At 40.9% G+C, this 26,098-nt stretch overlaps 1 protein-coding gene across 1 annotated transcript in view; it reads left to right on the top strand.

Moving 5' to 3' along the window:
• GTF2E2 (general transcription factor IIE subunit 2) overlaps nucleotides 1–26,098 on the top strand; it is a 95,828-nt gene that overhangs the window by 20,121 nt on the left and 49,609 nt on the right. The window contains exons 3-6 of the mRNA XM_081083045.1: nucleotides 2,142–2,233; nucleotides 10,037–10,144; nucleotides 11,851–12,033; nucleotides 17,904–17,997. Of these exons, the coding sequence (XP_080939171.1) occupies nucleotides 2,142–2,233; nucleotides 10,037–10,144; nucleotides 11,851–12,033; nucleotides 17,904–17,997 (477 nt within the window). The remainder of the gene's footprint in view (nucleotides 1–2,141; nucleotides 2,234–10,036; nucleotides 10,145–11,850; nucleotides 12,034–17,903; nucleotides 17,998–26,098) is intronic.

The raw sequence follows: 26,098 nt of genomic DNA, 5'->3' as shown, positions 1-26,098 counted from the left end.
GGATACCTTTCAGCATTTCATATAATACTGGTTGGGTGGTGATGAACTCCTTTAGCTTTTCCTTATCTGTGAAGCTCTTTATCTGGTCTTCACTTCTGAATGATAGCTTTGTTGGATAAAGTAGACTTGGTTGTAGGTTCTTGGTATTCATCACTTTGAATATTTCTTGCCACTCTCTTCTGGCTTGCAAAGTTTCTGTTGAGAAATCAGCTGACAGTCATATGGGTACTTCCTTGTAGGTAACTGATTTTCTCTTGCTGCTTTTAAGATTCTCTCTTTGTCTTTTGCTCTTGGCATTTTAATTATGATGTGTCTTGGATGTGGTCTTCTTTGGATTCCTTTTGTTTGGGGTTCTCTGCCCTTCCTGGACTTTAAGTCTATTTCTTTCACCAGGTGGGGAAGTTTGCTGTCATTATTTCTTCAAATAGGTTTTCAGTATCTTGCTCTCTCTCATCTTCTGGCACCCCTATAATTCAGATGTTGGTACGCTTGAAGCTGTCCCAGAGGCTCCTTTCATTTTGCTTTTCCGGTTGGGTGTTTTTTGCTTCTTCGTATTTCAAATCTTTGACTTGATTCTTGCAGCCCTCTGGTCTGCTGTTGGGAGTCTTATATAATAAGACTGTAAGTCTGTATAATATCCTTTATAATAAGTCTGTATAATATCCTTTATTTCAGTCAGTGTATGCTTAATTCTAGTTGGTTCTTTATCACAACATCGAGGGTATCATTAGATTTCTTGAGGATCTCACTGCATTTATCAGCGGTCTCACCAGTCTTTTTGAGGACCTTATTAAATTTATCGGTGGCTTCTAGACAATTCTTTAAAGACCTTAAAAGTGTGGTTTTGAACTCTATATTCAACAGTTTGCTTTCCTCCAATTCTGTTGTTTGTGTCCTGTTTCTTTGTCTCGGCATTTTTTATGCTTCGCTGTGTCGATAGAGTGCCTTTCTGTGCTAAGTGTCCCAGTTACCTGAGGTGGACACTCTTGGTGCACCCCCTTGTGGGCTTTGTGCATAGTCTTGTTGTAGTTAAGCCTTGATTGTTGTAGTTATCACTGTTAGGAATTGACCTCCAGGCCAATTGGCTGTGAGAATCAGCTGTGTCTGCAGTGGGAGAACTTCTGTGCTGGAGACACCCCTCTGGGGCTAGACTTGCTTCGATGGGGCTTTGGTGCTCACTCGATAAATTGAACTTTTTATCCCCAGAAGTAACCACTTACTTCTCATGGTTTTAAATTTGTTAGAAAAGCACTATGGCCAGTGTGGTTAGAATGTTAGGCTGGCACACTGAAGGGTCTTGGTTGGATTCCAGATCGAAAACATCTACCTGGCTGTGGCTGGTTGCTGAGTGGTTAGAGCGCCAATCCTGAGAACCGAAGGGTTGATTTCTGTTCAAGGAGTTGTACCTTGGTTTCAGGTTCAATCCCTAGTCCTGGTCAGGGCAGGTTTGGGAGGCAACCAGTTGTGTCTCTCTCACATCAATGTTTCTCCCTCTCTCCTGCCTCCTCCCGCCTTTCCACACTCTCTAAAAGATCAATAGAAAAAATATCTTGGGTGAAGATCAAAAAAAGAAGAAGCAGCCATGTACTTGAGTTGCAGGTTCAGATCCCCACCCTGGTTGGGGCGCATGGGGGAGACAACCAATCTATGTGTGTCTTTCACATCGATGTTTCTCTCTCTCTTCTTCCTTCCCTTCTACTCTCTAAAAAATTAATGAAAAAAAAAATCCTCTGGTGAGGATTAAAAAAAAAAAATTAAAAAGAAAAGCACTAGTGATCAGATTGAGATCTGTACTGTTTTGTTTAAAAAGTCTTGCTTCTATTTATGGGGGAAATCTAATCAGAATTAAGGAAAGAGTGAGATGAAGGTACTTACAAAAGAAATAGATTTTAATGCTTTTGAATTATGTATATTTTGTTCCCATCCTTAGTGAGACAATGGGTAGTTAATTATACACTCAAGGATTTTGACTTTTCACCAAGTTTTATAGTATAGAATTCACTGGATAGAAAATCTCAAACAAGAAAAATCTTTATCTGAATTAAAGCCATCTTAGCTGTTTTAAAAAGTCATCTTAGGTGCTTACAAGTCATAATCACATCTAATATGAAAATCTTATTTTTTTTGAACTTTGTTTTCAGATCATAGCAATGGATCATTTAACTTGAAAGCTCTTTCAGGAAGCTCTGGATATAAGTTTGGCGTTCTTGCTAAGATAGTGAATTATATGAAAGTAAGTACTTTTTTCAGATAACAAAATCCTATTTAATCTCTTGGCAGAAGGGGATTGGGATTTTCCGAAGTAAATTTATATATATATGTCACATTTAAAAAAATTGTATATTTCAACATATGTAGTTTATTTTATGCCTATTAATATCTCTAAACTGTAAAAATAATGTTTTAAGCCTTTTATATCTAACTAGAGGTTTGGTGCATGAAATTTGTGTGGCGGGGGGGGGGGGTTGTCCCTCAGCCTGGCCTGCACTCTCTCGCAGTCCAGGACTCCTTGGGGGCGCAGTGCACGAATTCGTGCACCTTGAACTGGGCTGCAAGGCTGCGGTGGGCACAGGGGCAGGTCTTGGCCCATCCTCTGTGCCCCCTCCTGCTGTGGCCCCTGGTCCCTTGTCTGCCAGCAGCCCCACTCCTGCCGCTGCTACTCCCATGCGCTGATGGTGCCAGCCCCGCTTGCAGCTGCTGACCGCGTGAAGCAATTGAGGCTGGCGCCAGCAGTGGTGCAAGTGGTGCAAGCGGGGCCAGCGCCGTCAGCGGGTGCGAGTGGCGGCTGCTGCCCTGATTGCCCCTCAGGAGCAGGAGGAGGTAGAGAAGCCCTCAGGGGTGATCGGGGTCGGCAGCTGCCACTCGCACCTGCTGCTGGTGCCAGGCATCAGCAGCAGGTGCGAGTGGCAGCTCTGGTGCTGGCAGCGGGTGTGAGCGGGGCTGGCACCAGCAGCAGGTGCGAGCACTGGTTGGGACCATGGTGTGCAGGAGCAAAGAATTTTCAGTAACCACCAGAGGCTCTCCCTGATGACAGCAACTGGCGCCCCGACTTGGTCTGGCGCCCCCGCTTACCTGCTCCACTATCCCGCCATGGACGATGTCTGCCATGTTCTGTGCTCTGCTGCTTGCTACTGACACCTGCCATGTTCCATGCGCACCCCTAGTGGTCACTGCACACCATAGTGACCGGTTGTTCTGCCATTTGGTCTATTTGCATGTTAGGGTTTTATATATATAGACTAGAGGCCCGGTGCACAAAAATTTGTGCACTCGCAGGGGAGGGTTCCCCTCACCCCGGCCTGTCCCCATTTGCAGTCCAGGACCTCTTGGGGGATGTCCACCTATCGACTTAGGCCCACTCCCTGGGGGATCAGGCCTAAGCTTGCAGTCAGACATCCTTCTGGCAGCCAGGGAGCCCTTAGGGGATGTCCGACTAAAGGCTTAGGCCCCCAAGGGAGCTGTGATGAGGAAGCTGGGTGACAGAGGAGCCACGCTGTCCCGCCCGGCCGTCCCGGGTCAGGTCGCACACGGGACGCCCAGATGGGCCGGCCGATCGCTGCTGCCCCACCTGGCCACCCTGGGTTGGGTCGCACACGGAACGCCCGCCGCCCCAGGTCGCAGATAGCAGGCCCGGATGGCGGTAGGGCAGGTGGGATGGTGCTGTCCCACCCCACCACCCCAGGTGGCAAATAGCAGGCCCGGATGGCAGCAATTAATTTGCATGTCACACTGCTTAGCCAATGAGAGGTGTAGCAAAGGTATGGTCAGTTACCATGTTTGTCTATTAGATAGGATTAGAAATGTTTTCCTTGTGACTGTAATGCTCTAGGTATTAAAAATACCTTGGTTTGAGGTATTATAATTATTAGCACACAGTTGATTAGAATAACATGAAAATTTTTATTAAAATTTACTTTGAAATAATTATTCAATAGAAATTCATTTTTTTAAAATGAAATGAGCCCTAGTCAGTGTTCTCAACGGTTATAGTGTTGCCCCGCACACTGAAGGGTTGTGTGTTTGATTCCGGGTCAAGGCCACTTACCTGGGCTGCAGGTTTGATCCCCAGCCCCAGTCAGCGTGCTTGTGGGAGGCAATCAGTCACTGTCTTTGTCTCCTCCTCCATCCCTCCATCCTTCCCTTCCAGTCTCTCTGAAAAGCAGTGGAAAAAATATCCTCGGGTGAGGATTAACAACAACAAAAAATTTTTGTTTTAATAAAATGAATGGTGCTGTCTTCTTCCACCAGTGGTTCTTGTATCTGGGGAGAGATAGATATATAAAAGTTAATTATTGATAGAATGAAACAGGATTTGGCAACAATTTCTGCTCTTATTTTTAGATTTTATAGGTTTAAGTGCTGAGAAATAAATGGTTATATAAATATATATTCTAATGGAAGTTTTGTGATAGCAAAATCTTGTAAGTTATATGCAAAAACTCAGTGATTTATCATCAAGCATCCATCAGTTGACAGTTCTGTTAGGCTCTCCTTCAATTTTGTTGAAAGCAAAATAACGTGAACTGCCTAACTTGCTAAAGGATTTGTTTGTTACCTGGTCCTTAACCATTGGCTTTTTTAGTTTCTAGGAGTTTATCAAAAAGGCTTGACCAGGATTTAGCAAGTGCCTCATTATATCATTTCCCCCTCTTCCCCTGTTGGCACTCTTTAATCAGTTACACTCAGAAGTGGTTGAGAAAATAAAAATATTAATTTCAGTACACCTTTGCCAATGTAATTTTCCATAAAATGCTTTTATCTTACGTATATAAATACATTTTTGTCAAAACCCTCAGGCTGAAGGCTTAGCTTATTTGATTTATGGAAAGTATCTCTCGATTAATGAAACTAGCCTCCATTGTCAAACCAACTAGCTATATCATAAAATATCTTCTTTTAAGTTCAAATAAATAGGTTAATACACATTTTAAATATGTTTTAATTGATTTCAGAGAGGAAGGGAGAGGGAGAGAGAGATTAGAAACATCAATGATGAGATAGAATCATTGATCAGCTGCCTCTTGCATGCTCCCTCTTGGGGATCAAGCATACAACACAGGGATGTGCCCAGACTGGGAATCGAACCGTGACCTCCTGGTTCATAGGTTGATACCCAACCACTGAGACACACTGGCCGGGCAATACACATTTTAAATATTATAAAAACTGAGAAATAAATTATACAATGCATACTAAAAGATACCTCTAAGGTAATTGAGATGAAAATTATATAGTCAAATAGAATCAATATATCAATTTTTATAATAACTTAAAAAACAAATAGGCTGCTTATCATGTTACATTGCATCATTATAAATTACATAATAAAATAATTATGAAGTGAGAGATATGGAAAAAGGTGTGTTACTGCTTTTCTAAATGTGTGTGCCTGCATCTTCTGATCTCTGATATTCAGCTTTTACATATAAATAAAAGTGAATGATTCAGAAATAACTCCATTAATAACTTTATTTTGTTATATTTAATGGAAAAGGATACCTATTGTTAAAAATGAATTGGGCCCTGACTGTTGTGTCTTAATTGGTTGGGCATCATCACATGCACCAGGAGGTCCCTGTTTCGATTTCAGTCAGGACACATTCCGGGCTTGTGGGCTCGATCCCGAGTAGGGGGTGTGCAGGAGGCAGTCAATCTGTGTTTCTCATCAATGTTTCTTTCCCTTTCCTCTCTAAAGAAAAAATCAATGAAAATATTAGAAAAAAAGAATTGGTTTTAGAGCTAGCTATGACTTTTGTAATAGGAGGTAGGAATATAAAACTGGTTAAAAGATGTAATGAGAATTACATCTAATTAGAATAAAAATTTCATGATAGGATTTGACAAAATAGGTTTTAAACTTTTACAATGAATAATTCACACTTAATCTAAAATAATTTGTATGCAGTTTTTGTCTGTGGGTTTTATGGAGATAATTTGAACAATTTGATAGCCCTGGAAAATATTTGTTATATGTAAAAGAATGAGCCTCCTTACTTGATACTGTTTCAGCTCTTTAAATGTGCTTTTTCTTCAAGCTAATAAATATTCAAGGAGTGAATTTTGGGAATTGCTGTGGAAAATGACATATTTAAATACTTGAAACAGTCGAGTTTATTAGATGTTTCTTATCAGTGGTCCCTTACTTTGCTCTGTTAGATTCTCCCAAAGAGTGATGCATTTTTGGACAGTACAGCATGGAGGTGGAGTGTGTGGAGATAGAAGAGACAAAGTTCTTTAAATGAAACTGCTCTCAATTGCCCATGAACTATACCAGCCGTGGGCAAACTATGGCCCGCGGGCCGGATCCTGCCCGTTTGAAATGAATAAAACTAAAAAAAAAAAAAAGACCGTACCCTTTTATGTAATGATGTTTACTTTGAATTTATATTAGTTCACACAAACACTCCATCCATGCTTTTGTTCCAACCCTCCGGTCCAGTTTAAGAACCCATTGTGGCCCTTGAGTCAGAAAGTTTGCCCACCCCTGAACTATACTGTATCAGAATTTCAAAAGCCCTGTTAGGGGCCAGAATATCCCATTTTGAACTGTTGGAAAAATATGTAAGACTGAAAAGGACAAGAAGCTATATAGTGGGTAGTCTGTGACACCTCAGTTATCATTATAAAAGCTTCCCCAAATATTTTTTTGACTTGTCCTTTTTTTTGAGGCCCTAGAGTTTATTACACCTCCAGGCAATGCATTATAAATTTGAGTGGAAGTGGAAGTTTTACCCCTTTTTTTGAACGAGGGTAGGGTCTCTTTTGAGAGAGGAAAAAATACATATGAAAGGTGATCTGTTAATTGATTCTTGGAAAGTTTTCAACTGTCCCTTGTGTAGTCTTTTTGAAGATCTGATAAAACCAAGAACTTAAGGCAGCAACAAAAAAAGCTTTTTATAGTTTACTAGGGGCCTGGTGCACGAAATTCGTGCACTGGGTGTGTGTGTGGGGGGGGGCGGGGAGTGTCCCTCAGCCCAGCCTGCCCCCTCTCACATACTGGGAGCCCTCAGGCGTTGACCTCCATCACCCTCCGATCGCCTGATCGGCCCCTTGCCCAGACCTGACGCCTCTGCCAGAGGTGTCAGGCTTGGGCAGGGGACTCCCATCTCCCTCTGATCGCTTGCTCCACCCCCCGCCCAAGCCTGATGCCTCTGACCCAGGCTTCAGGCCTGGGCAAGGGGACCATCATATCCCCCCAATCCCCGGCTCCGCCCCCCACCCAGGCCTGATGCCTCAGCCAGAGGAGTTGACCCTCATCACCTTCCGATCACCAATCACCGGATCGGCCCCTTGACCAGGCCTGAGGCCTCCTGGGCAGGGGACCCCCAGCTCCCCGCGGTTGCAGGCTCCGCCCCTGCCCAGGCCTAACGCCTCTGGCCTAGGCGTCCGGCCCAGGCAGCGGGGACCTGCAGTGGCAGCGGGGGGCGCCACGATCGTGGGCTTCGCTTTAGGCCCAGGCAAGGGACCCCTAGCTCCTGGGACTGCCAGCTTCGACCGTGCCCAGCTCCCATCGCTGGCCCCACCCCTACTTCCTGCTATCACTGGCCAGGGCAGCAAAGGCGCCTGATTCTCTGATCATGGCTGGGGGGCAGGGCAAAGGCGGCCCCAGGGCCGCCTTTGCCCTGCCCCCCAGCTCTTAGCTCCCCCCTGGGTTTCCGATCACTGTCAGTGGCAGGGGGCTTCTTCCTGCTTTCCCTTTCGCCTCCCTGCATTGTGCCTACATGTGCAAATTAGCCGCCATCTTGTTGGCAGTTAACTGCCAATCTTAGTTGGCAGTTAATTTGCATATAGCCCTGATTAGCCAATGAAAAAGGTATCGCCGTACGCCAATTACCATTTTTCTCTTTTATTAGTGTAGATTAATTTACTTATTAATTTGCTCTTCAGTTGTCAGTGAGAATTACTTTGAAGTTATATGGAGACAGGTCAAGGAATGCTTTTAAGGAACTGTATGAGATACAGTTTGCCCACCTTTAAATGTTACTAATGTGTGGATCTTTCAGGTTTGTCATAGTGTGTTGAGTAGAGGAAGCTTTGTTGGTTTATGATGTTCAACTAATTGCAGATTTAAAAAATATATTTTTACTGATTTCAGAGAGGGAGAGAGCGATAGAAACATTAATGATAAGAGAGAATCATTGATTGGTTGCCTCCTGCACGCCCCCTACTGGAGATCGAGCCCACAACCCCTAGCTTGTGCCCTGACCAGGAATCAAACCATGCCCTCCTGATACATAGGTCGATGCTCAACCTGTGATTTTATTTTTTTAGAGCAGTTTTAGGTTTATAATAACTGGGCAGAAAGCAGAGTTCTCATATGTTCACTGCTGCCACTCCCAACCTCTCATGCTCTCGACATCCTGCACCATATTCTTAAAAATCTATGAATATACATTCATACATCATTCTCATTTTAAGTCCCTAATTTACATTAGGATTCACTCTTGGTGGTGTACATTGTATGGGTTTTTGACAAATGTATAATGAATGTGTTCATCATGTTAGTATCATGCAGAATAGTTTCACTGACCTAAAAATCCTCTGTGCTCTGCTTGTCATCCCTCCTGCTCTTTTAATCCTTAGCAGCCTCTGAATTGTTTACTGCCCCCATAATTTTGCCTTTTCCAGAATGTCATATAGTTGGAATGTAGCCTTATCATATTGGCTTCTTTCACTTATTAATAGGCATTTAAGGTTCCTTCGTGTCTTTTCGTGACTTGATAGTTCATGTCTTTTTGTGCTGAATAATATTTCACTGTCTGGATGTACCACAGTTTATCAATTCACCTACTGAAGGACATTTTGGTTGTTCCCAAGTTTTGACAATTGTGAATAAAACTGCTACAAACATCTGTGTGCAGGTCTTTGTGTAAACATAAGTTTTTATCTTCTCTGAGTAGACGCCAAGGAACATAATTGCTAGATCATATGATAGTGAAGAGTATGTTTAATTTCAAAAGAAACTGCCAAACTGTGTTTCAGAGCAGCTGTACCATTTTGCATTTCCACCAGCAGTGAATGAAAGTTTCTGTTCCTTCACATCCTCACCGACATTTGGTGTCTGCATATGTTTTTTAATAATTTGTCCTGGACAACTTTTGAAATTTGTGCATAGAAAACATCTGCATTTTCTTTAATATCTGTCTAGTAGCATAGATGTGCTAGTTTATTTAATCGGCCACATGGGTTGTTTCTAATATTTTCCTTATACAAATGATGCTGTTGCATGCAACCTTGTCACTTTTCTATGTAAGGCAAATTCCTAGAAATGGGATTGCTGGGTCATAGGTTTTAAATATATTTATGTTATAAAATTGCCCTCCCTAGGAGTTGTATCAATTAGTATTTTTTTGCCCTGGCCAGGGAGCTCAGTTGGTTTAGAGCTACATCCTGATGATATACCAAAGTTGCAGATTCAATCCCCAGGCAGGGCACATACTAGAATCAACCAAAAATACATAAATAAGTGAAGCAACAAATTTATGTGTTTTTTTTCTCTTTAAAAAACAAAACAAAACAGTATTAAAAATGTTTTATGAGTTTATTTGAGTCAAACTGCAGATATATGCTGGGGAGAAGATTTCAAATGCTCTTCAATTAGTATTCATAACAGTAGTGTGTGAAGGGTCTATTTTCTTACAGCCTTATGTTTTTGCCAACATAATAAGTGAAAAAATCTCTTGGTATAGGTTGAGTATCTTTTCGTATTTAAGGTCATTGCATTTCTTTTTCTGTGATTTATGTGTTTCCTGTCTTTGGGTCATTTTCCTGTTAGATTTTTGGAACTCTTAAAATATTAGGAAGAATAGCTTCTGGTAATGTTGCAAATATTTTCCCTCAGTTTAACATTTGAATTTATAGAACTCTGAGTTTGAACCTGGTTCTGTCTGATTTTATAGTCCATTCTTTTCATCACTATAATTGTCCTGCTTCAAATAATCCATGCTTTACATTGCTGAAATGATTTGCTTGTAACTATTATTTAATGCATCTAGCATTGAAGAACTGCCTTCCAATATTATCTCCCCCCAAATAGACGCGTCATCAGCGAGGAGATACACATCCTCTAACTTTAGAAGAAATTTTGGATGAAACACAACATTTAGATATTGGACTCAAGCAGAAACAATGGCTAATGTCTGAGGTAAGAATAGGCTTAAAATATTGTAAAAAAATTAGTTGATTACCGTGAAATATATGCTGTAACTAGGGTTTTTAATATACTGAAAGTGGTAATTGCTTTTACTTTTTCATAAAAGAATTGGTATAGAGTGTTTTGTAAACATAACATCTTTTAAGATTATTTGATTTTCATATAATCTTACATATCTTTAAAAATGTCAAAGACTTTAGCATAAAAGTTATAAAAAGTCAGCCATTGTATTCCATTTATTTTTGTTTTTTAATTAAAAAATATTTTTATTCAGAGAGGAAGGGAGAGGGAGAGAGAGAGAGAAATATCAATGATGAGAGAGAATCATTGATCAGCTGCATTTTACCTTTACTAGGTAATCATGAACATTGTGTATGTAAACACAGCATTGGAAGAAAAGGAACCCCAAACCAATCACTGACCATACTAATTTGGAAATGGATAGCAATTTAAAAATTCAGATATTTGCTTCTTTTCTGTTTAATTATGAAATGACAATTAAGAAGACTGTTTTCTAGGACCAGTGCTATATTTTAAAGACCAAATGTAAAATTCTTGAAATATAATTCAATTAATTTATTTTACCAAGCGAATGTTGTTCTTGATTTTCATAATATAAATGAACCAGTTAATCACTATCATTGTATTAATGATATACAAATAGGGGTAATCCACATTTAAATTTTGTTGCTATACCTAATCTTGGAATTTCACAGACTACAGATATTAAAGATTACATTTATTACTATTTTACTTTCCCTCCTTTGTTTCTTTTTGTTCTCCTTTCAGGGTCAGGCTGGCAACTGCAAAAGAAAATAGGGTTGCTCTTTCTTTTTTTCTTTTTTTTAAATATATTTTATTGATTTTTTTTACAGAGAGGAAGGGAGAGGGATAGAGAGTTAGAAACATCGACGAGAGAGAAACATCTATCAGCTTCCTCCTGCATACTCCCTACTGGGGATGTGCCCACAACCAAGGTACATGCCCTTGACCGGACTCGAACCTGGGACCCTTGAGTCTGCAGGCTGACGCTCTATCCAGTGAGCCAAACCGGTTAGGGCAGGGTTGCTCTTTCTTGAAGAGTTTTCTTCTGATATTTGCTGTACAACAGAACTGACTAGGAACATAATCATATTCAGTAATTCCTATATTCCTACTCAGTTTCATTCTTATATTCACTAGCTTGGTCCTTTTCATTTCGTTCCACAGTTGCTAGCTAGTGCCATTTGATACCAAGTGGGGCAGACTGACTGTTGATATCTTCATCCCAGGGTAGTGTTTATCATATAATGGCAATATGCAATAAACTAAACTTTGAGGATAGGGTAGGCAATACCCAGTTCACTTTGTCTACCAATGTTAATAGCTGTTTTATTGATTCTTACCTCTGGTTTTCCAAAAGAATATGGGTATAGCTTTCTTCAAAGTAGTTGTGATAAAATGGTTTATTTCTCATCCAAATAATTTATATAATTAATAAAGTTTCTTTTATAAAAAGTGGTGAGCACCATGCTGATCTCTGTAGTCTATTATTTTGGATCCTGGATGTCCAGTATTTTAGATCCATTTGATATTCATAAGATGCTTTTAATTTGCCATTAATTGGGTATTACATTTTTAAAATAATTAGTAGAATTTAAGAAAGTATATATGAGCTTTTCTTTTGTTAATATATTCAAATTGTGTCACTGTTACAGGCATTAGTCAATAATCCCAAAATTGAAGTAATAGATGGGAAGTATGCCTTCAAGCCCAAGTACAACTTAAAAGATAAGAAGGCTCTGCTTAGGCTCTTAGATAAGCATGACCAGCGAGGCTTAGGAGGAATTCTTCTAGAAGACATAGAGGAAGGACTGCCCAATTCCCAGAAAGCTGTCAAGGTAACTTCTCTTTTCTTTCTATGCCTTAATATGATTTGAATTAATAATGTCATTTTGGTTTTAAAAAAATAGCAAGAATTTTTAAATTTTTATTTTTATCTTTGCCTGAGAATATCAGACAGAGAGAGAGAGAGAGAGAGAGAGAGAGAGAGAGAGAGAGAGAGAGAAAAGCATTGATGTGAGAGAGAGACATTGATCTGTTGCCTCCCATATGAATCCTGACCCGGTGTTGGACCACAATCATTTGGTGTACAGGACAACACTCCAACCAACTGAGCCACCTGACTGGGGCTAAATTTTTTTTTTTACAGCCTCTATCATATATACTTGGAGTTGTGGTAGGACAGTTGAAAATTTGAAATTTGTATTTGTGCTACAGAGAATAGCTATTTTTGTGTACCTGTGACAGCTCCCTTTTGTGGTGGTGGTGTGTGTGATTTTTTTAAAAAATATATTTTTATTGATTTCAGAGAGGAAGGGAGAGGGAGAGAGAGATAGAAACATCAATGATGAGAGAGAATCATTGATTGGCTGCCTCCTGCACTCCCCACGCTGGGGATCGAGTCCGCAACCCAGGCATGTGCCCTTGGCTGGAATCGAACCCGGGACCCTTCAGTCCGCAGGCCAATGCTCTACTCACTGAGCCAAACCAGCTAGGGCTTTGTTTGTGATTTTTTGACTCTTCAGAATGTTTCTGGAAGGTTTTGCCCTGGCTGGGTGGTTCAGTTGGTTACAACATTGTCCCATACATCAAAAGGTGGCAGGTTGCATTCTAGGTCAGGCACAATACAGGAGGCAACTGATGTATGTTTCTCTTGCATTGATGTCTCTCTCAAAAATCAATAAAAACATGCTTGGGTGAGAATTTTTTTTTTTTTTTAAATGTGCTGCACTTAGTTCATACATCTCTTTTTTTTTCTTTTTTAATATATTTTATTGATTTTTCACAGAGAGGAAGGGAGAGAGATAGAAAGTTAGAAACATCGATGAGAGAGAAACATTGATCAGCTGCCTCCTGCACATCTCCCACTGGGGATGTGCCCGCAACCCAGGTACATGCCCCTGACCGGAATCGAACCTGGGACCTTTCAGTCTGCAGGCCGACGCTCTATCCACCGAGCCAAACTGTTTTCGGCAGAATTTAAAAGAAAGTCATACGGATTACATTTCCAGTTTAAATTTGGAACTCACATGGAAAGGCTGCTAGTCTCTATTCTTCACAGTTACTGATGATTGATGCTAACCTGTAAGCAGGTTCATTATTTTTGTTACCTCTTGGAAAAAATTGCTCCTTTCTCTCCTCTACCTCTTGGTAATTCAGTTACGTGTTATCCCACAAGTTTGAGGCTCTGTTTATATATATTTTTTCAACCTGTTTTTTGTTTGTTCTATTGATCTATTGTTAAGTCCACTAACTTTTCTTTACTTCCAATTTGTTAAGCCCAATTAGTGAATTTTTTATTTATGATAATGTATTTTTCATTTCTACACTCTTCATTCTTTCTGGTTTCTTTATTTTTTACATTTCAATTAATATTTTATTAATTTTTAATATTTTAATTTGAAATAATCTCATACATGTAAAAAACCTATAAATTACTACAGCATATTATATGTACCTTTCACCCAATTTCTTTTTTTTAAATTAAATCTTTATTGTTCAGATTATTACAGTTGTTCCTCTTTTTTCCCCCATAGCTCCCCTCCACCCAGTCTCCCCCCCCCCCCCGCCACTGTCCTCATCCATAGGTGCAGGATTTTTGTGCAGTCTCTTCCCGTATCTCCCACACCCCTTTTCCCCCCAAGAATAATCAGTCCACTCCCTTTCTATGCCCCTGATTCTATTATAATCACCAGTTTATTCTGTTCATCAGATTATTTATTCACTTGAATTTTAGATTCACTTGTTGATAGATGTGTATTTGTTGTTCATAGTTTGTATTTTTACCTTTTTCTTCTTCTTCCTCTTCTTAAAGGATACCTTTCAGCATTTCATATAATCCTGGTTTGGTGGTGATGAACTCCTTTAGCTTTTTCTTATCTGTGAAGCTCTTTATCTGACCTTCAATTCTGAATGATAGCTTTGCTGGATAAACTAATCTTGGTTGTAGGTTCTTGGCATACATCACTTTGAATATTTCTTGCCATTCCCTTTTGGCCTGCAAAGTTTCTGTTGAGAAATCAGCTGACAGTCATATGGGTACTTCCTTGTAGGTAACTGATTTTCTTTCTCTTGCTGCTTTTAAGATTCTCTCTTTGTCTTTTGCTCTTGGCATTTTAATTCATGGTGTGTCTTGGTGTGGTCCTCTTTGGATTCCTTTTGTTTGGGGTTCTTTGCGCTCCTGGACTTGTAAGTCTATTTCTTTCACCAGGTAGGGGAAGTTTTCTGTCATTATTTCTTCAAATAGGTTTTCAATATCTTGGTCTCTCTCTTTTTCTGGCACCCCTATAATTCGGATGTTGGTACGCTTGAAGCTGTCCCAGAGGCTCCTTACACTATCTTTGTATTTTTGGATTCTTTTTTCATTTTGCTTTTCCGGTTGGGTGTTTTTTGCTTCTTCGTATTTCAAATCTTTGACTTGATTCTTGCGATCCTCTAGTCTGCAGTTGGGAGTTTGTATAATATCCTTTATTTCAGTCAGTGAATGCTTAATTTCTAGTTGGTCCTTTTTCATAACCTCGAGGGTCTCACTAGATTTCTTGAGGGTCTCACTACATTTATCGGCGATCTCACCAGTCTTTGTGAGGGTCTTACTAAATTTATCAGCGGTTTCTAGAAGTTCTTGAAAAACCTTAAAAGTGTGGTTTTGAATTCTGTATCCAGTAGTTTGCTTTCCTCCATTTCTGTCATTTGTGGCCTGTTTCTTTGTCTCCGCACTTTTTATGCTTTCCTGTGTTGGTAGAGTGGCTTTCTGTGCTAGGTGTCATATAGGGCCCAGTGGCTCAGCCTCCCCAATTACCTGAGGTGGACACTCTTGGTGCACCCCTTTGTGGGCTTTGTGTACAGTCTTGTAGTTAAGCCTTGATTGTTGTAGGTATCACTGGGAGGAATTGACCTCCAGGCCAATTGGCTGTGAGAATCAGCTGTGTCTGCAGTGAGAGAACTGCTGTTCTGGAGACACCCTTATGGGGCAAGACTTGTTTCAATGGGGTTTTGGTGCTCACTGAGTCTGCCCCCTGAGTGTGTCCCTTATGGATCTGAGGAGTTGCAATCTGGATGGTCCCACTCTGACCACTGGGTACACTGACTCTTGGATCTCTAAGGAGGTGCTAATTTAGCCTCTGTCTGAGGCTACCCAGCAGGAGCTATGGAAAGATCTGCAGATTCCTCTTCTTTGTTTGGGGTTTGGAGGCGCCCAAATGAGGCCCAGCTGTGAAGCAATGCAAGCTGCTGTGGGACCTTGGGCCTTCTTTTGGAAGTTCTGGGTCTCTCTGACCCAGCTGCAGTTTGTTAGGTAATTTTTAGATTGCAAAGGGCCAGGCCTTTCATTTGCAAAAGCCTGTGCTTGCAACTTGGGTGGGGCAGGGTCTCGGGATCAACAGGGTGGAGCAAACATCTATGGTTGATCCTCAGTCCTACCCTAAGAGGCCCCGGGTCTCAGTGTCCGGGTAATCGCTGGAAGCACCTCTAAGAGAAAGCCGCCCTCGAGTTCCGCTAATGCCAGACAGTCCAGTTTCTCCCTGTATGAGTCTGGGTCCCCAGAGACTCACCCGGAACTGGAATTCAGAGCAGTCGGGAGCTTCAGACTCCCTCCCGATTGAAAATGACAACCGCGCCGAAACCGGTTTGGCTCAGTGGATAGAGCGTCGGCCTGCAGACTGAAGGGTCCCAGGTTCGATTCCGGTCAAGGGCATGTACCTGGGTTGCGGGCATATCCCCAGCGGGGGATGTGCAGGAGGCAGCTGATCGATGTTTCTCTCTCATCGATGTTTCTAACTCTCTATCTCTCTCCCTTCCTCTCTGTAAAAAATCAATAAAATATATTTAAAAAAAAAAGAAAAAAAAAAAAAGAAAATGACAACCGCATCCTCAGTTGCCAGCCCTTTCTGCCTGCGCCTCCGTACCTCTGCACTCCACCTCCGCTGCTCCTCTGAGTCTCAGTGTGCTTTTCTCTTTCCTTCTAGTTGTAGAATTTCCACTCAGCCAGCCTTCCTGTGGTTCTGGATGATGTCCGTTTTGTCTTTTAGTTGTATTTTTGAAGTGGTTGTTTGAGGCAGCAATTTCCGGTGTTTACCTATGCCACCATCTTGGTTTTCCCCTTTTAAGATTTTTAACTTAAAAAGTTTACTGGTAAGCTTAACCTGCAGAAATGCTGCAAATAAAATGTGACCAAAGGGTATAAATTATGTACTTTATAGATGTTAAGAACATAGAACTACTGAATTCTAGCATAACGGGTGAGAGTGCTAGGTGTGTTTCCTGCTGTTCGTTTGTTTTTCCCTCCCCGTTTTCATAGGGACCAGCATTACTATGCAGTAGGCTTTTCATATCATTCTTAAGTAGAACAGTGGCATCAACTGGTAATTGCTTATTCTATTTTAAACAATTTTGTAAAGTTACTCTGACACCTTTTCTTTAGTGGCTGTGTTCCCTAAGGATTAGAGCTTAACAGGTCATGAAAAGCACAGTCTATTTTATTCTTAGGAGGGATTATTTCTAAATTGTTTGAACCCAGAATGTTTATTCTGTTCTTACTACCTGGGTGCAATGGAGTCTGCTTTATTATTTACAAAAATGTTTTAAGCCATGTTATGAATAATTTACATAAAAATAAAGGGATGGTGAAAAACAGGTTTATTCAACATTTTAATAAGGATTTAGCATAGCAAGCCTCTGTACCAAGTATATATTGGCAAACATCAGAAAGATGCAAGAATATTATTATATGTCTTCTTAGCAAAGTGAGATGGCAAAGATTCTTACCACACAGTATTGTATGATGAAGTCCTTCCTGTTGAATAACTAACTGGGTAAAAATACTTTATTTCCTTTATGTCTTTAGAAATATGTTGTTCACAATGATTTGTAAGCTTGAGATTATTCATCTGTGGTGGTGTCATCTAAGCACTTCTAGTTTGAGACCATTTCTGTGATGCATTTTACTGTCATTAGAGTCTGAAGCAGCAGTCGCCAACCTTTCAGAACTCATGGACCACTGGTTGGCAACCACTGGTCTAAAGTGCTGCTCTTAGGGCTTTTTCATTCTTGTTCTTACTCATTAATAATAGTGAAACATCTCTCAGTTTTCTTGTCATTGCTCTGAGTAGTAGAAAATAAACTCTGAATTGTCAGTTGCGCTCAAGAAAGGTGAAAGACAACGAAGTCTCCTTAGTCTTATATTTTCTTGTTGGATGATACAGTAATTTGGCCAATAAGAAAACTGAAACGTGGCTATTTCACTATAGCATTACAATTCTAGGTGATTTGATCATTCTTCCATTTTCTTATTTTAGCTTTTAAAACATACTTGGAAATAATTAAGGTTGTAATGATGAGTAAGTAGCAAAATATTTGAAGGTAGAAGGAAAAGTAAAAACACTAAAATACCCTACCATTTTTCTTAGATTAATAAAAAGGTCCCGTGGACCAAATTGTAATTGCCACACATACTGAATTTTTTCGGTTTCTTTTAAAATAGGTATTTTTTTCTGAACTTTAGAAGACCTCTAAGAATAAAGGTCTTGAAATAGCAACCCTTAATTATGGTCAGAACTGCTCAAAAAACTCAAGAGCTGAAATTGATTTACTGAGGGTTTAAAAGAAATGGGAGTCCTTTGTTGAAGAAAAAAAAAAAAAGGAAGAAAGAAAAATAATAGGGTGTTGGTAAAGTAATATGGAGTTAACTGAAAAATTTTTCTTTATCTTTAAGGCTTTAGGGGACCAGATATTATTTGTAAATCGTCCTGATAAGAAGAAAATTCTTTTCTTCAATGATAAAAGCTGTCAGTTTTCTGTGGATGAAGGTAAGCTTTTCTGTAATAATACTTTCTTTAGTTTGCAAGTATGTTACAAATTTAAGGTGACAAAATTTATAATATAATACAATTATAACTCAAATATTATAATACTGCTTTTATTTGTTTGTTTTTTTAGCATTGTCATCTCTTAGAACAGAGCTAATAACTCCTAACATTGATTCTCAGAACACAATTTGTAACTTGAAAGAGTTTAGGTTAATTGTAGCACTTTCAGTCATAGCATAGCAGTTTGTCTATATAGCATGATGCCTATATTTTATGATTTCTTATGCTTATAGTTCAGTTGTACCAAAAAAAGAGTTATTTCTTGATGATTTTATTTTTATAAATATTACTTCATATCTTGATATGAAAACTTTATGCAGGTTGGGAAAATGTTGTGGGTGACTGATACTATCTTAAGTAACTTGCTCTTTTGATGATCATATTGGATAAGGAGGGAGATTACTTTTTTCTTTTCTTTTTGATGGGAACTAGAGGTTTGTCTTTCTGAAGCATTGGGATGAACAGATAATTCTGTCCATGCTGTAATGCTAAACACACTTAGGATGGGATCAGATCAGTGGGATTTTGCCTTCACTGACAAATACATCAGTACTATTTTAAAAAACCTTGTAAAATCTTAAGCAACTTTTAGAAAGCATACTATTTTATATAAAATTATAGCTTTGTGAAAGTATCACAATATTCAGGACTCTGAAAATTTTTAAGTTTCTTCATTTTATAGTAATTTTTCTTCGTTAAATTATTTAGAATAAATAATAGTTTTAACATAAATGAAAAAATCGATAAAACAAAGCTTACATGAACTATCATTATCCAGTGTATTATTATTAAGATTTTTCACGTCCCCTAAGGGGGACCGATCTCGCAACCCAGGCTTATGCCCTTGACCGGAATCGAACCTGGGACCCTTCAGTCCTCAGGCTGAGGCTCTATCTACTGAGCCAAACCGACCAGGGCTTTATTTATTCTTAATGATATATACATGTGATAAAGACACTAAACAAAAACAGCAAGTGATTGAATAAGAAGGTATTCTAGTTTTCCATTGCTGTGTACCAATTCACCCCAAATGTAGTGAATTCACCCAACAACTTATTAATAATTATCTTCATTCCATGTTTGGGCTCAACTGAGAGCAATTCTTACTTGGCATCTCTAAATATTTGTGTTTGCAGTCAAATGGCAGCTGGTGCTGAAGGCTCAGCTGTACACGATGTCTGATGACTGGCAGTTGACTGCTTGGCTGAGAGCTTGGTTGGGCTTTTCCATTTGACTCAAGCTTCTCACAGAAGGTTGGCTGGTTTCTGAGAGGGAGTGTCCCTAGAGTGAGCATTCTTAGAGACTAGATTACTGTTTATTATATAAGGATACAACTCAGGAGCAGCCAGATGGGAGGGATGCTTTGGGAATAATACGTGGGAAGGGGCAAGGATCTTTCTTGGTCTCTTGGAGCAGCGGTCGCCAACCTTTCGGATCTCACGAACCACCAGTGGTCCATGGACCACCCATTGGCGACTGCTATCTTAAAGCACGCCATTTTCCCTCATCTTCATTTGTTCACCAGCAGCTCCAACATGTAGTTATTGATCTCATATTATATGCCTCATTTATCTTGCTAAATGTAGAGGATTTTGGATGTTAGAAACATCCAGACCTGTAGAGACTTTTTATAAGAATTTATTTGAACCAAATAGAAGATAACACCTGGAAGTAAGATCTCAGTAGACTGAGAGAAAATTCTTCTAAGAAATGACAGTTTGTAGCAGCTTTTATGATTGGAACTAAGGAAGGTTATACATGAAGGGAAGAGAAAGCAAGGTGGGGGTTGGATTACAGGATAGTTAACAAGAGGGTGTGTTTTCATCAGGGTGGTCACACTTTTAGAAGGAAGGGTCTGATAAGAAGCCTTCTAAAGGTAGGTATGTTAGCCTGGATGCACAGAAACATGGACAGGGCTTGCTTAAGACAAAAGATAAAACTTTTATTGAAGAAGTTATATGATTGCCCATCATGACCTGCCCAGTTAGGAATTTATGATCAGATTACCCTGTGAAGTTACTTTTCATAAAACTGTTTTTGTGGTGTTTTTTTGGTTCACAATGTGCTGGCTACAAATAGACTATACAGTTATGATGCATTGGCAACTTATCCTATATTATAAAAGCCTAAAATGCAGATCGACCGAAGGGCAGAATGACAGGTCACTATGACGCACACTGTTCACATGGGGTTAGATGCTCAACGCAGGAGCTGCCCCCTGGTGGTCAGTGCGTTTGCTGCTCCAGCTAGAAGCCGGGCTCACGGCAGCATTAAGGAGCAGTGAGCAGGTGGGCAGTAAGGAGTGAGGTCCCGGACTGCGAGAGGGTGCAGGCCAGGCTGAGCCCCCCACCCCCCCTCCAGCCCCATGCACGAATTTCGTGCACCGGACCTCTAGTATGTCATAATTGGTATTTTCCTTATGTGATAAAGAATCCTTTTTAAATATCTGAGAAATACAAAATGCGGCTTTGATTTACAAAGGTTAATTATAATATATTCTATATACATTATATACTGTATGTTTCTAGAAAATCCAGTGTGTATTAAACCAATATAAAAGTAAGTTTTTAATGTAAAACAATTGGATTCTAGGCTCAGTTTATCATTGTAAATTGGTATTTTTCATTATTCTGTATACTTTCTAGGAAAGATGGTTGGGAGGAAGCAGGCTATTCGACCTTGGCAGTATTGATATTTATAGCTGAATAATGTTTTTTGGTGTTGGGGTTGTCACTGTACCCTATAGGATGTTTAGCAGCATCCCTGACTTCTTTAGATGCCAGTAGCATACTTTCCCTCAAATTGTGACAATCAAAAAGGTGCCAGACCTTACTAAATGTTCCCTGGGGAGCAAATTGCCAGGGTTGAGAATTCTATTAAAGGTACAACTTATGGCCCTGGCCCGGTTGCTCAATTGGTTGAAGCATCGTCCTGTACATCAAAAGGTTGTGGGTTCAGCCAAAACCGGTTTGGCTCAGTGGATAGAACGTCGGCCTGCTGACTGAAAGGTCCCAGGTTCGATTCCGGTCAAGGGCATGTACCTGGGTTGCGGGCACATCCCCAGTGGGAGATGTGCGGGAGGCAGCTGATCGGTGTTCCCCTCTCATCGATGTTTCTAACTCTCTATCTCTCTCCCCTCCTCTCTGTAAAAAATCAATAAAATACATTTTTTTTTTTTTAAAAAAAGGTTGTGGGTTCGATTCCTGGTCAGGGCATATGCCTAGGTTATGGGTTCGATTCCTGTTTGGGGTACGTAGGGGAGGCAACAGATAGATGTTTCTCACATCGATGTTTCTGTTTCTCTCTTCCCTCTCTTCCCCTCTTTCCACTTTCCTTACCTCTCTCTAAAAATCAATAGTAATAAAAAACTATATCCTCTGGTGAGGATTTTTAAAAAGTTACAGCTTATGTTTATAAAATAGGGAAAAATTAAGATAGATTGTCTTCTGACTTCTCTTTAAAAAATCCTCAGTTGATATTTTTCCATAGAGTGTAGGGGAAGGTCGGGGCGGGGGGGGCTGTCGAGGGCAGGGGAGAGAGAGAGAGACATTGATGTGAGGGAAACACATAGATTGGTTGCCTCTTGCAGGCTCCCTGACCAGGGCTGCAGAACGAACCTTCACCCAGTTGCATGCCCTTTACTGGGAATTGAACCTGAGACCCTTTGGTCCTGGGCTGATGCTCTAAGCTCTGACATACTGGCCAGGGTTCTTCAAACTTTTCTCATGCACTTTTTCATTTGAGCCATTCATTGATACAAGGGACATTAAAGTGAATAAGGTTTCTGTCCTTGAACTTATAGACTGAGGAAGGAATGACATGGGAACACATATAGTACAACATGCTGCATATTGTCATTATGGTCTTCATACAGTACTGTAAGGCCCTAGAAAGAACAGTCACCCACAGGAACCTCAGGGGTGAGGCACTGTTCTTTTAGTTGAAAGCGTCAGTATTTCATAAATCACTAATTTAAAAAAAACCTGAGTTTTTGTTAATTATGGAAAATATGTGAGTTTCCAGAAAAGTCTCATTGAAACTTGATACATTCCTATGTAATAAAAGTGTAACATGCTAAGTGTCTAACTGCTCGACCAGTTGCTATGACCCACGCACACTGACTGTCAGGGGGAAGACTCTCCGACTGGTAGGTTAGTTTGCTGCTGGGGTCTGGCCAGTGGGGACCAGGCGAGAGGGCTGGACATGCCCTGGAGTCCTCCCGTGGTCCCTCCCCTGCTGGGTGGCCCCCATTGGCCTTGATCAGGACTGGGCGAGACAGCCCGATCGCCAGCCCAGCCAAGGGACCCCACCTGTGCATGAATTAGTGCACCGGGCCTCTAGTATCTTAATATTTGTCTTCCTATTTTTTTGTGTGTTTTGTATTTTACACCTCAAAGTTCTTTGTCTCGATTTTATTGATAAAGATTTTTATTGTGGCCCACTAGGTGGCAGTCTTAGCTATAAAGTAGAAATCTTATGTGAACAAGTATTCAGTCTCTGAAGAATCATCTTTTATTCTATCTGTAATAGAAGTAAATATCCTAAAATGAGATATAGCATAAGTAAGGGGAGAGTTTACTGTATAGTAATTTTAAAAATCAAATAGATGAGTGAACACAGAATAGTTGGACCTAGGTATGTATCTAATTCACAAAGGCATTTAGTATTTCCTTAAATCAGGATCTTATTAATTTAGAGGCAGTATAAATGCAGTGGTCAAGAGGATGGTCTTAGTAGTCAAACTGTAGGTTTAAATCTTAGCTCTGCCCCTTACTAACTTAGGCGAGATATTTAACCCGTCTGCCTGAGATTCCTTATCTATAAAATAGGAATAATGGTACCTGTATCCCATGGTCCTTAAGAGGATTATGTGAGTTAATATAAATAAAAGTGCTTAGAGCTTAGAATGGAACCTGGCACATAGTAAGAATATTAGTAACAGTGGGGGAGTGGGTGGGAAGAGATCAACCAGTGAACTTGTATGTATATATGCATAATGTGTGGACACAGGCCGTTGTGGGGTGGTGAGGGCCTCGCGGTGGGATGGGAGCGGCCTGGAAGAGGTTAATTGGGTGGGGGACGGGAGGGAGGAAGGCCCTTTGCAATATTTTCAATAATAAAGATTTTAAAAATAAATAAATCCTGAAAAAAAATAGTAACAATAACCTTAGCTGTTGTTAGTAGCATTGAAAAGATAAAAAAAGCACCAAAATACTAGGTGTTTAATCTTATCTGGTTACTTATTTACCTTTACTTAGCTATCATGTGATTGACTCAGTGGATCTGTAGTTTTGCATTTGATTAGACAGATAGCAAAGAAACAAAGCCAATTTAGCAGTCTGAGGCCACATTTGCACTGGCCTTTTATAGTTATGTAATGTTTATTGGTATTTCACCAAAGCCGATGACAATCTGACTTTTCTCTTATTGCTGGTATCTTGTTTTTTTCTGCCTGGAAGCTTAAACGGTTTCAACTTGATCCTTAAAATTCAGGACCCCTCCCAGTAGCTACTTCCCTAGAGTCTATGATGCTGTTTTATTATTTTTAATGGCTATATGCTATTTCATTTTTATGGATGCACTTTAAACCATTTTTCTGATGTTCCACAGATAGAAATTTAGTTTGTTTTTTTATTGTTTTATATATGCTATTATAAATAATGCTCAATCCTTGCACATAAGTATATATGTGCACTTACCTACTTATTGTAGTTTTGTGGGGGGTTTTTTTTAGTAGAATTGCTGGGTCAAAACATAGGCCTATTTTTTAAATTTTCAACAGCTTGCCTGATACCCATCATAAAATTTGAACCAATTCTTAGGACCATTTTACCCCTTCAAAGCAGTGTATGAGAAGGTATCCATTTCTTTACCCTCCCCAGTACTGGATGTCTTTAGTTGACTTTGCCTGCCTTGTAGAAAACAAAGATTGTCCTGATTTTAATTTGTATTTTCTTGCAATGATTTTATAAAATTAAAGAAAAACATGTTATTTCTCTTTTTTGTCAACTGAGCATATTCTTTCCCCACATACATTAAAAAGTAATTAGACTTGGGATCCTGTGAGATCCTGCCTCTTAAATCAGGCTTGCCTTCCAGTGTTCATCTTAAGTATTCAGCTGTAATATATTTACAGAATGGAAGTAATATATAAAAACTATATTGCTGGGGTTCTTGTTCCGGCATTTAGAAGGGTTCAGCAATCTGGAGAAGGCGGTGCATAGATTAAATAGGAGTCCAGAGACAAAATATAATTTTGAAAGGCATTTGGGGGTCAGAGGAGCCTAGTTTAAAGGAAACTAAGATCTCCTTGTCTCAGGACCCCATGCTTTTTTATTAACACAAACTAGAGGCCTGGTGCACAAAAATTTGTGCACTCGGCGGCGGGGAGGGGGCCCCTCAGCCCAGCCTGTGCCCTCTTGCAGTCTGGGACCCCGCAGGGGATGACCACCTGCTGGCTTAGGCCTGCTCCCGGGGGGGGGGGGGGGATTGGGCCTAAGCTGGCACTCAGACATCCCTCTGGCAGCCCGGGAGCCCTCGGGGGATGTCCACTTGCCAGCGGGGAGCAGGCCTAAGCTGCAGCCTGACATCCTTAGTGCTGCTGAGGAGGTGGGAGAGGCTCCCACCGTCACCACTGTACTGGCAGCCATCAGCCTGGCTTGTGGCTGAGCAGAGCTCCCCCTGTGGGAGTGCACTGACCAACAGGGGGCAGCTCCTGCATTGAGTGTCTGCCCCCTGGTGGTCAGTGTGTGTCGTGACCAGTCATTTCCAGTGGTTCTGCTGTTAGGGTCAGTTTGCATATTACCCTTTTATTATATAGGATAGAGGCCTGGTGCATGGCTGGAGCTGGCTGGCTTGCCCTTCAGGATGGGGGTCCCCGCTGGGGTGCCTGGCCAGCCTGGGTGAAGGGCTAATGGCTGTTTGCAGCTGGTCATACCCCTTCAGGGTGGGGGTCCCCACTGGGGTGCCAGGCCAACCTGGATGAGGGGCTGATAGCTGTTTGCAGGCTGGTCAAGCCCCCCCATTGGGGACCCTTATCCCATGGAGGTTTGGCCAGCCTGGGTGAGGGGCTGATGGCTGTTTTCAGGCTGGCCACACCCCCTTTAAGGTGGGGGGTTCCCACTGGGGTGCCTGGCCAGTCTGGGTGAGGGGCCGAGGGCCGTTTTCAGGCTGGCCAAGCCTCTCCGGCGACAGAAGCTCCCAGCCTCTCCTTTTTTCTTTTCTTTTTTTCTGGGATTTATTTACCTTTTATAATTGAAACTTTGTAGCCTAGAGTGGAGCTCAGAGCCGGCTAGGGCTTGGCTTCCTCCATCACCAGGGGCAACCCAAGGCTCCAGCTCCGTGGCCATGGCCAGCTGAAAGCAGGTATCTGGGGTTTATTTATCTTCTGTAATTGAAACTTTGTTGCTTTGAGTGGAGCTCAGAGTCAGCTGCGGCCGGGAAGCTTGGCTTCCTCCATCATTAGGGCAACCAAGCCTCCTGCTTGCTCCAGCTCTGTGGCTGCTGGCCGCCATCTTGGTTGGGTTAATTTGCATATAGTTGCTCTGATTGGCTGGTGGGCGTGGCTTAAGGCATAGGAAGGTTGGGTCAATTTAATGTTTGTCTTTTATTAGTGTAGATTGTCCTGAGGCAAGGTGGAGATATACACTTCAAAGGGTCAGGGTTTGTATACAGAGTCCATTGTCACATTGGGGAGAATTAGCCTACGGCTGTTCAGGTGTTTGGCCAGTAGGAGGCAAAAACATGTAGATTAAGAAAAAGGCAAATCGACATACATACCTGAGCTGTCTGGCAGCAAACAATCAATTTAATATGTCCTATTCAGGTTTGGGGAAATGCCATTAGCCATTCCCAACTGGTGGCAACATATGTGACTCAGCCCTTGTTGAGTCCCCAAGTACCATCAATCTTTTGATGAAACTCTTGCAATTATGACATGCTAGAATTGGCTTCCGGCATTGTAGCCCTAGCCGGTTTTGCTCAGTGGATGGAGCATCAGCCTGCAGACCAAAGGATCCCAGGTTCAATTCCGGTCAAGGGC

Source organism: Myotis nattereri (genome assembly GCF_964212035.1).
Source record: "Myotis nattereri genome assembly, chromosome: 2".
NCBI lineage: Eukaryota > Metazoa > Chordata > Mammalia > Chiroptera > Vespertilionidae > Myotis > Myotis nattereri.
This window is presented reverse-complemented; position numbering and strand designations above follow the sequence as displayed.